Source organism: Lutra lutra, chromosome 9, assembly GCF_902655055.1.
Source record: "Lutra lutra chromosome 9, mLutLut1.2, whole genome shotgun sequence".
NCBI lineage: Eukaryota > Metazoa > Chordata > Mammalia > Carnivora > Mustelidae > Lutra > Lutra lutra.
Window position 1 is genome coordinate 37,823,463 of NC_062286.1, and position 12,348 is coordinate 37,835,810.

The following is a 12,348-nucleotide window of genomic DNA, read 5'->3' on the forward strand; positions in this document are numbered from 1 at the left end:
TGACTTATTTGCTCAGCATAATACCTTCTAGTTCCATCCACATCATCGCAAATGGCAAGATTTCATTTCTTTTGATGGCTGCGTAGTATTCCATTGTATATATATATACCACATCTTCTTTATCCATTCACCTGTTGATGGACATCTAGGTTCTTTCCATAGTTTGGCTATTGTGGACATTGCTGTTTTAAACATTTGGGTGCACGTGCCCCTTTGGATCACTACATCTGTATCTTCAGGGTAAATACCCAGTAGTGTGATTGCTGGGTTGTGGGGTAGCTCTATTTTCAAATTTTTGAGGAACCTCCATGCTGTTTTCCAGAGAGGTTGCGCCAGCTTGCATTCCCACCAACAGTATAGGAGGGTTCCCTTTTCTCTGCATCCTCACCAGCATCTATCACTTCCTGACTTGTTAATTTTAGCCATTCTGACTGGTGTGAGGTGATATCTCATTGTGGTTTTGATTTGTATTTCCCTGATGCTGAGCGATGTTGAGCACTTTTTCATGTGTCTATTGGCCATCTGGATATCTTCTTTGCAGAAATGTCTGTTCATGTCCTCTGCCCATTTCTTGATTGGGTTATTTGTTCTTTGGGTGTTGAGTTTGTTAAGTTCTTTATTGATTTTGGATACTAGCCTTTTATCTGATATGTCATTTGCAAATATCTTCTCCCATTCTTTCAGTTGTCTTTTGGTTTTGTTGACTGTTTCCTTTGCTGTGCAAAAGGTTTTGATCCTGATGAAGTCCCAATAGCTCATTTTTGCCCTTGCTTCCTTTGCCTTTGGCAATGTTCCTAGGAAGAAGTTGCTGCCCATGTTTTCCTCAAGGATTTTGATGGATTCCTTTCTCACATTTTGAGAGATCTCACATTTTCTCATCATTTTGAGTCTATTTTCATGTGTGGTGTAAGGATTGTCCAGTTTCATTTTTCTGCATGTGGCTGTCCAATTTTCCCAAAACCATTTGTTGAAGAGACTGTCTTTTTTCCATTGGACATTCTATCCTGCTTTGTCAAAGATTAATTGACCATAGAGTTGAGGGTCTATTTCTGGGCTTTCTATTGTGTTCCATTGATCTATGTGTCTGTTTTTGTGCCAGTACCATACTGTCTTGATGGTGACAGCTTTGTAATAGAGCTTGAAGTCTGGAATTGTGATGCCACCAACTTTGGCTTTCTTTTTCAATATTCCTCTGGCTATTCGAGGTCTTTTCTGGTTCCATATAAATTTTAGGATTCTTTGTTCCATTTCTTTGAAAAAAAAAAAAAGGATGGTATTTTGATAGTGATTGCATTAAACGTGTAGATTGCTTTAGGTAGCATAGACATTTTCACAATATTTGTTCTCCCAATCCATGAGCATGGAAAATTTTTCCATTTCTTTGTGTCTTCCTCAATTTCTTTCATCAATCATTCTTTCAGCAATCAGACAACAAAAAGAAATTAAAGGCATCCAAATCGGCAAGGAAGAAGTCAAACTATCACTCTTTGCAGATGATATGATACTTTATGTGGAAAACCCAAAAGACTCCACTCCAAAACTGCTAGAACTTGTACAGGAATTCAGTAAAGTGTCAGGATATAAAATCAATGCACAGAAATCAGTTGCATTTCTATACACCAACAAGACAGAAGAAAAGAGAAATTAAGGAGTCAATCCCATTTACAATTGCATCCAAAACCATAAGATACCTAGGAATAAACCTAACCAAAGAGGCAAAGACTTTGTACTCAGAAAACTATAAAGTACTCATGAAAGAAATTGCTGTAGTTTGAGCACAACTTTTAGAACCTAGAAGGAATGTTGCTTACATTCCAGAAAAGAAAGATTTACAGTTGTGTCATAGTTACCAAAGTTAAGTTTATCCCATTTTAGCTAGTAAGACTTGATAGCAGGTGAAATTGAATGATACAAAAAAGCTAAAGCAAATTTAAAAGCAGAGGAATGAAAGGTAGGTTAATTATCAGCATAAAGTATTAATATAAATTTATTATCATAATTACAGTGTTTCCACATGTTACAAAAAGCAGGACTCGGACCAAAATGCCTTGTTTAACTAAGTCAAACTCATTTAGCTTAAAAAACACTTTACTATTGTTAAGGATGACTGTTAAGGAATTGCCATAAATATAATATCATTTTATCATAAAAATATATTTATAAATATATGTATACATAAATGATAATAAATATATAAGCTTTGCTTTCTTAAGGCTCAGTAGTTTCATTCAAGAAGTATTTTATTAAACTGATCTCATTGATTAGCATAAAATACTGATTGAGGCAAGAAGGATGTAAGTATCATCCCCTCCGTTTTAAAGATGATCAAACTGAGGTCCCAGAAACTTACAGTATTTGATTAAGGGTCCATTAGCAACTTAAAGGCAAACAGTTGGAATGAGATCCTAGGCATATGGCTTCTCATTCCAACTGCTGTTGTGGGTATTTAGTTTTCTAATGCCTCAGTTACTTAACCAATCTGTAATATGGGTAGAATCTTTTTGGTAGCCATAGTCAGTAGCCCCGGTCCTCCCAAGATTGTTATGAAGAATAATAATTAAACTGATTGCTAGTTTGCAAAGTATAGGGTGTTCTTAAATAACAAATAACATTATATATTAGTGTTGTTTGCATTAGACCTTGCTCACTCTCTTACAAAGAGAGTAAATATTCATTTGGAATTACAAAGGCTCAGCACATGCTCAGCAAGTGACTAAGAGTAAAGGATTTGACTCCTCCATGTACATAGTACATATGGACTGTCAACACTTCACAAGTAAGTAGACCCCAGAGTCAAGTCTGGGTTTCCAGTATCTGAAAGTCAGTGATAGAGGGTTGCCCTCTTGCCATGTGCACCAGTTTTCGTTCCTGTGTGGCAATGAACAACTTTGGCTGGGCGACTGATGTGAAGTAGTTCTTCGTGCCATGACGTTCCCAGAAGAAGAGAAGGTTGGTCTCATCTTTGATGGTTTTGGGTGTCTCAGGCATCTCCTATGATAAGGAGAACAGAGATATGTTAGAGAACAAGATTCCAGACAAAAAACTGAAGTGCACTCCCTGGACATTTGGCCTTTATGAGAAATACTGCACTTTAGGACACTGACTCTGTAATATGATGATATAGATTCTTCTTTCATTTATTCATGCAGCAAGCATTTATTACATGCCTATTAGAGGTATGGCCCAGTCTACACATAATAGTTAATTTCCTTACTTAACTGGAAAGAAATCCAAATTAGTCATGGATTGCCAATGACAGTAGTGTCTCACTATATCATGGCAGGTAGAGTAAAAACATTGTTCTTGTCCTGCCTTCATAAGCAGAAAGCACTTTGCATAAAACATGAACACTAGCAATTGAGACCTCTAAACATTTGACCACTAAGTGTGCAGTTCATATCTTAGGGAAAATAATTTATCATTAGATATGTTTTTCTCCATATTTAAGCCAATGATTAAAAGTTTACCCTCCCCGCCACTTCCAAGTATATTAGGAGTTGACTCCTTACAATACAGTTTTTGACAATTGTATCTTTTTAGGCTGTACTATACTTTTGAGTATGAATAGAATAACAATACTTTCATGGAAAAGTGAAATTCACCTTTCAACTTGAGATACTTCTTTTGTGTTCTTTTAATCTGACTCAACTAATTATCTTTTTGAGCTTTCCTTGTCAACAAGGGTTTTCAATGGCAACAAGGAATTTCTTTCCCAAACCCCTTCCTCTCCTAGTTTTTTCCAATCTCAGTAAATGTATTTTCTCCCCCACTTCTGTTGGTTCTATCTCTGAAATCTAACCAGTTCTGTCTACTTATTTCTATCTGCCTCACTACTCCCACTCCCATGACTATTATCATTACCACCTAGTTAGTAGGCTCTTTGCTTTCTCCATTGTCTTCCTGCTGATCTAGTCTCCATTTTAGAAAATATAAGTGAAGTTAGGACATTTTCCTATTTGAAACCCTTTAATGCCTTTTTATTGCACCTCAAATGAAACCCAAATGCAAGGCTCTGCAAGCACTAGCCTCTGCTTGTCTTTCCTCCTTCTTTTGTGCCCCAGTTTTAGAGTGTTCCTGTTGATTTCTGAAACTGGCATTTAAACTCTTGAAGCTCTAGGTCCTAGATGCACTCAGATCCCTCTCTTTGGAATGCTTACCCTCACCTGCCCTCTTGCATCATGCTCCTTCCTACCAGCAGATCCCATCTCACAGGGAACTCTATGTAAAAAGCACTCTCCGTTTTTTATCTATCTCACCACTCTATTTATTTGCTTTACAGCATCTTGTACTTTTTGCTGGTGTTTGGCTTGTCTACTGTCTGTGTCCCCAAGAAGACCAAGTTCTATGAGGCTGGGGACTTTGGCTCACCATGGTCTACATAGCTATTGGCACTATGTTTGAATAATCGAAGGCTCTCAATAAATAATGCCTGTTGAATGAATTCATGAATGAAGCTACTGCCCTAGTCTGCAGACATCACTTTTACCTCACTTGATCCAGGTAGAGAAAAATCATGTACCTACAAAAATCCCGGTTGGAGTTGGGGGTCTGCATTATACATTTACTAAATAAGAGTCACCTATTTACCAGTAACTTAGGAGTAAACATCTAAGGCTATAGTGGGCATGTGTGTGTCTATGTTTGAGTGGGAAGGTGGTGGTGGAGATGGGTCTGGGAGGAGGGGTAATGCTGATACCGGTGAAGAGAGAGAGGCAATGGAGTCAAAAGGCCAGGGTTTGAGTCTTGGCTCCTTGTTTTTTGTTTTGTGTCCATTGGCAGGTGATTAACCCTCTCTGCTCCTAGTTGGCTTGAGTATCTTGGAATCAGGTCCTATTGTCCTAATACCTACCATCATATAGATCAGATGGTAATTGTTAGTAAGGTTCAAGACGGGTGGAATAAATGGATGCCCTGGGATGGGAAGTGACTAGGGTCAGGCAGGGTAAGGAAAAAGAAGGAAAAGGGAATTTACCTTTTATTTACTCTGGCCACCTCCATTTTACTTTCTCATAGATCCTGCCTAGAAGTGCCTCTGGGGATAGGTGAGAAGTAGCATGTGGGATGGGTGGGCAGGTAGAAACTGTGATAGGAAGAGAAGAGGATTGTGCTACTCTGCTAGGGGTATCTGCCTATTGGGATCATTCACAAAGATATGGGATATAAATGAAGGTAAATTGGGGACTGAGAATGACTGACCTTTAGCAATACAGGTTCACCTTCATTTTGGGCACTCACAAACAGCCGAGTTTTTGAGATTCTTAGAGTCACAGGAAGTTTAGAATCTTCTGAAGTGTAAGCCCCCATGTCAAATTTCACTGTCAAAGAGAAAAGCAAAAAAGAAAGTAAATCCATTGTATATGAATGATGTCAAGTGTTACGTAAACTGTGTGTGCGTGTCTGTGTGTATCTGTATTTAAGTCTCCAACTGTGGTGTAAATACCAGAATGGAATTCCAAACATCTTTGTATCCTTCATAATGTATGCCATATTTACCAGGCAGGTAAATACTTGGTTAGTGTCTCTGGAATTTTCTATGTTGAATAAATCCTTGGGGGCTATTTGTTGACTCTCTCGTAATTACATTAGTGGGATAAGATCCCTCAACTTTTGAGCTCATGAGTTCATAATAACCTAAAATGGAGGGGTTTAGGGAAGCTGATACACTCCTGAAAAGTAGTTGTTTTCCTTAGAGAACAAAGCTTAGTAAGAGCTGTATAATTATTTATCCCTAGGAATCCAGGAGTTCCATTTTTAGGGTATGATCCAAAGAAATAACCTCATAGGGAAAAAATTATATACACAACAATATTTGCAATGGAGTTACTTAGAGCAAACCCAAGAGACCAGCATAGTAACATGATTGAATATTCTAGTGTCATTAAACATGGCAAATATATATGCTATTTCAATATGTGGGGGAAATTATGTGAAATAATATTAAGTAGGAAAATACAACACAAAATAATTTGTAAATGTCATAGAGTGGAAAGCATGTTATCTGAAGTATGTCCAACCAGAAAGCCCTGTTTGTTTATTAAAAAGTAGCCTCTTTGGAGTTCTGAAACCAATTTTGTATACTGAGGACATGTCCTGAAGCTAAAATACGTACACCATGGAAATTGGATTTGTGTGGCGAAATTTCTTGGACTCTAAATTTCATCCTCCAGAACATATTCTCAGCTTATTGCATGTTTTGCTTCACGACATGTTCTCAAAGATGATGATTCTTTCTAGTTTGGTGTTATTTGTGAGTTTGAGCAACAGGCTTTCTAATGGAGAGTGATTGCTCCTTATCGGCTTCTGGGCAAATCTGGGTAAGTCATTTAATATTTCTGAGAGTCTTTTTCCTCATCTTTAAAACCAAGGATAAGAACAGCTGAGAGAACTGAAGGAGATACTTCCTCAGAAAGCTTTATACTCAGTGCTCTCAAAGACTGGAAACTTCTCTCTTGTGGAGCTTCCTGATTTGGCTGAAGCTCCTGTCCTTGCCCAGCATTTTACTGGGGGTTGTTGTGCTTCATCCTATTCTAGAAGAATTGTACAAAGCTAGGAATCTAGAGAGGTTTATATTTGGAAAGCAGAAAGTTTGTAAGAAATGCAAAACTAAGAGGAGGGGAGGATGACCGCTCTCCACTTACCAGCATCATCCAGATTCTGTAATGCGGCAGCCATGAGGTAGTTTCCCCCTGTTTGTTGAATTATACTTTGATTGAGGTTGTCATTCAGAATGAATTGCGATTTGATGATCCTCTTGTAGTTGTATTTTTCATTGCTACGGAAGTTGTATGCTGCTGATCTGGGCTTCATGATTTCTAAAGTCATTACACAAGCTCAGATTAATGTCTTTGTATAAACACAAATGATGTATCTGCTCTAATACAAGCATCAGAAGTAGCTATGGAAGGGACATTAGGAATATTTTAATTCAGGTGAAGAAACCGAGAGAGAAGAGAAGTCACCCCGTCAGTGGAAGTGGTTTCTATGATTATCCTCATGGTTACTTACTTCTTTTTAAACTTTAGTTCCTCAGGGAGTAATTTTTTAAAAACAGATTATTTATTAAATATTCTCATTTTGGTTGTTTGGAGGTTTCTAAGGAAATAGGGAGACTGCTAACATTCACTATCTACATTTTTCAAATGAATACACTGAGAAAAAAATGAATTATATGTCCTTGAGAATACCGGTCTAAATGTCTACTCCCCTTTCTGGACAGTGGTGTATAACAACAGCTTCATACATCCTCATGGTTCTGAGTAATTTTATGTCTAGGAATCTATTCTAAGGAACTGGTGATAAAAATGAAGATATGGGGGCGTCTGGGTGGCTCAGTGGGTTAAAGCCTCTGCCTTCAGCTTAGGTCATGATCCCAGGGTCCTGGGATCGAGCCCCGCATTGGGCTGTCTGCTCAGCAGGGAGCCTGCTTCCTCCTCTCTCTCTGCCTGCCTCTCTGCCTACTTGTGATCTCTGTCTGTCAAGTAAATAAATAAAATCTTAAAAAAAAATGAAGATATGATATGGATGTTATTGGTATGGATGTTCATTATCTATTACTTATAATTTGAAAACCTGGTACCCAAGAATGCCCTTGATATATTGCTAAGTGAAAGAAGCTGAATATAAAATTGCATATAATCCTATTAATGCTTGTTTGTGTGTAGGTACATGAAAAAGACTTTAATTTGCTGATGGACCCTTAATCAAATACTTCAGTATTTTCTCTAGTCTTGGCAGTGGCAAAACTCTTAGTGTTTTCTCTTTTTTACATTTTCTTGTATCTTCCTATTTTCTAGGTGAATGTGTATTAGTATTTACCTGTTATCTTAAAAAGCTCTTATTTAAAAAATGTTTGGTTTATGTTTCATATGGAGGCTTATACAGTAGAGGCATGGGAAAATAAACCTGACTGTTAAAATCAGAACTAAATTTAGTGTAAAGCTCTCCTGCTTACATACTATGTGACTTACGTAACTGAGCTTATTTTCCTCCTATGTAAAATGAGAATGTAAGATTGTTGTGAAATGTAGAGATAATGCAGCCATTAATAAAGTAGCAGTGTTGGTAGTATTAACAAAGGTAGTAGTAGTAGTAAGGAGGAGGAGGAGTAATGACAATACCTAACGTTTATTGGGTATTTAGATACTAAGCATTATTCTAGTCCAGGAGCTTACAAGTATTGATGCATTCAATCTTCACAATAAGTAGGGACTCTGATTATCTCCATTTTACAGTAGAGGAGACTAAAGCACAAGAAGGTTAAATAGCTTACCCAAAGGGGCGTAGTTGTATCTGGAGGAATATAGCTTTTAAGTGGTCACCCACTAACAGTTTATAACTGCTTTCTGCCGTAAGGATAAAGGTCACATGACCTTTACAATATGGCCACAATATGAGCCCATGAGGAAGTATTCTGTAGACTCAGGTCACTGGTCCTCTCTCCCCACTGGAGAAAGATAAACGTTAATTTTCCTTCCTTATAGTCACCAAACCGATGCCTGGCTGCCCTCTTGTTACTCAGATCTCGGTTTTATTTTCTCCTGTGTTCTGTTGTCTCCATTTGCTTAACAATGGAAAACAAAGATATTATTTGCACTTGACCTCTTACCTTCTTCTGTATCATTGGTAATAACTTCCAGGTCATCATCAGTGATGAATTGATTTAAACTCAACCGTCTCTTCTTCAGAATCTTCCCGTTGGCTGCCACCATCACCACATCCTCCTTGAAGGTAAGCTGAGATGTCTTTGAGGTTTCAGAGGTTCTTAGAGACATGCAGTCCTCATGAAGTGGGTCATAGTTCACATCATAGAAGGATTTCTATGAGGAAGGAAAATGGAAATTGAGGGGCTACATACGGTTGTTGAATGAGATCCCTTTCAGTAGAAGTTTTATCCAATAGATTTAGTGAGAAGGCTCTCTATTTCATCAATCTTCTCCTCCCCATTCCCTCTCTTCTTCCCCCACCCTAACCCTCTGTCTTTCCCTCCATTTCCCTCCCACCTTTCCCTTAGAAAATCTGTTGAGCATGGAGAATGTCATCAACTATTAGTGTAGAGAGGCAGTTGGTCTCACTTATGATGAAGAAATGTATGTATCTGAACCTCTAGTGAGGGTGAAACAAAATCTTCTAGGATTCAAGTTTTGCTGTTTTCTCCTGTTAGAGAAAATACTGCATAAGAATAGCAATCCTATATGTGGAATTTAAGAAACAAGGCAGAGGATCATAGGGGAAGAGAGGAAAAAATGAAACAAGATAAAACCAGAGAGGGAGACAAACCATAAGATACTCTTAATCTTAGGAAACAAACTGAGGGTTGCTGGAGGGGAGGGGGGTCGGGGGACGGGGTGACTGGGTGATGGACACTGGGGAAGGTATGTGTTGTAAGGAGCACTGGGTATTATATAAGACTGATGAATCACAGAAATGTACCCCTGAAACAAATAAAACATTATATATTAATAATAAAAAGAACAGCAGTCCCGTAAGAATTACAGTCATTTGCTTACCTGACTCAGAGAGAGATGGTCAATTTCAGAACTGTATTCTTCATTTTCACTGTCAAACAAGACAATGAGAATGTAATTCTCTTTGTTATATCTCTGCTGTCACTGGGCAACGTATTTTAATGACCACATTAGCTTTGGGTAACACACACATAGTCATTACTGTCCTCTTTGAAAATTAAGGACTTCTATATATACATACATATATGCAGTAATTTGTGCCTCGCTAATTTGGAATTAGTAATCATCAGGACTGTTCTTGAACTTTACCTGTGCTTTAACTCTAAAAATGGGGCTTGGCTAACAAATTAAAGAGCTGGAGTTGAATTTCAGGGAAAAATGTTAACCTCCTCAAGAGAGAAATGCTTTTTGAAGCACCTCATTTTAATTTATTTTAATTAATTTAATTTAATTTTAACCAAATAAGTCATGTGTTATACATTGCTTTCATGTATTCACTAAAACAGATTTAATAATTTATACCTGGGAATTATCTAGCAACATTTTGATAATGTAGTTTGTATTAGTAATGGGAATACCATGTTTGTTTAACATATCCTATAAATTTTAATTTTATTCATTTACCTTTCCCTCTTGTCTGAATGAGGTTTGACTGTGTATGTACATTCACAGGCTCAAATTGCTGTGGAGCCATTACCTCTTCCAGATTGAGCTCCAGACCAGAAGTTGGTTTCTCTCTCTGGCAGTCCATTAAAACCCATTACAGTATCAGGTCATGTGAACCTGACTGAGGCTGTGTCTAAGTAGATGTTGAAATTCACTAGAACTCAGGAGACTGTAAAAATAATTTCCCTAAAATGGCTGTCTCCCTGTCAGTGTCATCGCAGTGTAACATGCAAGATGCTTACTTTTTCCGGATCTTTGCTGAACCTGCCCTGACTTCAGAGGTAGGATGCATCTCTATACCTCTGCCAGTCTGGCTCCATGCTAGTTACTGTAACTGCTAGGTAGATTCTAATATACCTTGATCCCCTCATTAAATTACAAGAGATAGAATTGATTTCCTACCTGTAACAGTTCTTCAGGTCCTTTTTGAAGATCTGAAGGTCTTCAAAAAGGTCAGGAACTTTGGCCATCTTGACTTCTGCAACAGAGAACACCAGTGGCTGTCAGCCTAGTCAGCTACCACCCAAACACCTGCAAGGGGAATCACCTCTGCTTTGTGCTTCTTGAGAAGCTTAATGAATGACTTAGCCTACGCTCAGCATTTTCCCCATTCTTCCTTTCGCTCCCTTGAGTTATTTTCATATGTATCTGCTTCCTTTCTTAGATTATAAACTTCTTTTAGAACTTCTGTGTTCTTTTTGTGCCCCACCCAACGCATTGTATACAGTAGACATTCAATGAAAGCTTGGATAAATTAAAGAAAAAAGCCCACAAGAATAAGGTATTTGCCTTATATAGATGCAAGAAAGGGACAGATTTGGAAATTTCTAGTTTTCCTCTAATAGTTTTAGTAGTAGAGACTCCCTCCTAGGGAAGGCTCGGCTGCAGCTACCAATGCCCTCATGTGAAACCAGTTCTTCTGTCCCTCAGCTCCCCATCAATAGAAAGAATTATTTTCGGAAATCTGACTGTGATCTAACTCACACACCAAACCAGGGACAGATAAGAAAGGAAGGAAGAGGCTTGTGCTTCAGAGAAGGCAATTTGAGAGACAATGGCCAAGGAGAAAAGCAAAATATATTTTAAAAGTCAAAGATGTGATAAGGACAATACCTTTGCTGACTCAGGCGCCAATGAAATGACTCCCTCTCTGTCTGGAGACTTAGCCCTAGTCGGGTTACTTCGCCTTTTTGTCTTCTGGAGTAGGCGTGGCCTGTATGAGTCATGGGGGAATTTACAGGGAAGAATTGTATTTTTTTTTGTTACTTCACCCGGAAACTGACCAAATAATGACAGATTACATGCTTGATACTAGTGATGTTTGCAGAGATTCCAGGAATTTCTAACTTGGCTCATTTATTTATGGCTTGCTCTAAACAATTATAATAATGTAGTCTTAGAAAAAGGGAAGAAGGGTAGGAAATGTTAACTTTTTTTTTTTTTTTTAGAGATTTTATTTATTTATTTCACAGACTGAGATCACAAGTAGGCAGAGAGGCAGGCAGAGAGAGGGGGGGAAGCAGGCTCCTTGCTGATCAGAGAGCCCAATGCGGGGCTTGATACCAGGACCCTGGGATCATCACCTGAGCCAAAGGCAGAGGACTTTAACGCACCGAGCTACCCAGGTGCCCAGAAATGTTAACTTTCTAAAAACATATGGTTGGGAGGAAGAAAGAACTCCTAAAATCAGAATTCTAGATGCCAGAGTTGGAGAGGAGCTTAGGAACTGTATTTTGTGTTTTAGCTTAATTTGTTTTTTGCACCCCAGGGCTAACTATGAATTGATGGAATGCTTGGCAGCCCCTGGCAGATAAGGATTGGCTGTGAGGGAAAATGATCCATCTTTTCTGAAGAGGGACATTTGCAGAATAGGCATAAATCACTCTGAGTATGGGGAGACAGCCTCCTGTTAGGGCCCGGTAGGGGAGATAGAAGTGATAACCATTACTCTTCTGAATACTGTTGACCCATTTCCTACAGTACTCTCTGCCCTGGCCATATTATAGCAAAGTGGCCATTTGTCAGGGCCCAAAGGGAAGTCTGGTCTTTTCTAGAATAAACCTAAGGTGTGTGAGGATAGCTGTAGACTCAGGGAAATATGGGCAAGGCCCTGGCAAAAAGCTGGTAGCTGCATTTGAGGATAGAGTTTGAGGGCAGGGGAGGGACTGTTATATACACACTACATCAGTATTGCCTGGTTGTTATTATCAAAGTCTTT

The 12,348-nt window shown here is 38.5% G+C and overlaps 2 protein-coding genes across 3 annotated transcripts in view; one reads left to right on the forward strand and one right to left on the reverse strand.

Annotated features, from left to right (window-relative positions):
- Positions 1–12,348, forward strand: part of LOC125109150 (interleukin-36 beta-like) — a 190,584-nt gene that overhangs the window by 5,455 nt on the left and 172,781 nt on the right. Inside the window, exon 2 of one of the 2 annotated variants that reach the window (XM_047745830.1) lies at positions 8,637–8,727. The exons of the other annotated variant lie outside the window; for it this stretch is intronic. The gene's annotated coding sequence lies outside the window, so the exon portion shown is untranslated. The remainder of the gene's footprint in view (positions 1–8,636; positions 8,728–12,348) is intronic. 2 annotated transcript variants of the gene reach the window in all.
- Positions 1,654–11,316, reverse strand: IL1A (interleukin 1 alpha). The gene is made up of 7 exons (XM_047745827.1): positions 11,244–11,316; positions 10,533–10,608; positions 9,507–9,555; positions 8,606–8,816; positions 6,639–6,812; positions 5,197–5,315; positions 1,654–2,991 (listed from the first exon to the last, which is right to left on the reverse strand). The coding sequence occupies exons 2-7, from the start codon at positions 10,598–10,600 to the stop codon at positions 2,794–2,796; spliced, it is 819 nt and encodes a 272-aa protein (XP_047601783.1). The 5' UTR covers positions 10,601–10,608; positions 11,244–11,316; the 3' UTR covers positions 1,654–2,793.

Coding starts and splice junctions, on each gene's coding strand:
- IL1A (XM_047745827.1), bottom strand. CDS start 10,600: ATGGCCAAAGTTCCTGACCTTTTTGAAGACCTTCAGATCTTCAAAAAG. Junction 8,817..9,506: donor ACCATCTCTCTCTGAGTCAG/GTAAGCAAATGA, acceptor CCTTCCTCATAG/AAATCCTTCTATGATGTGAA. Junction 6,813..8,605: donor TACCAATGATACAGAAGAAG/GTAAGAGGTCAA, acceptor TAATGACTTTAG/AAATCATGAAGCCCAGATCA.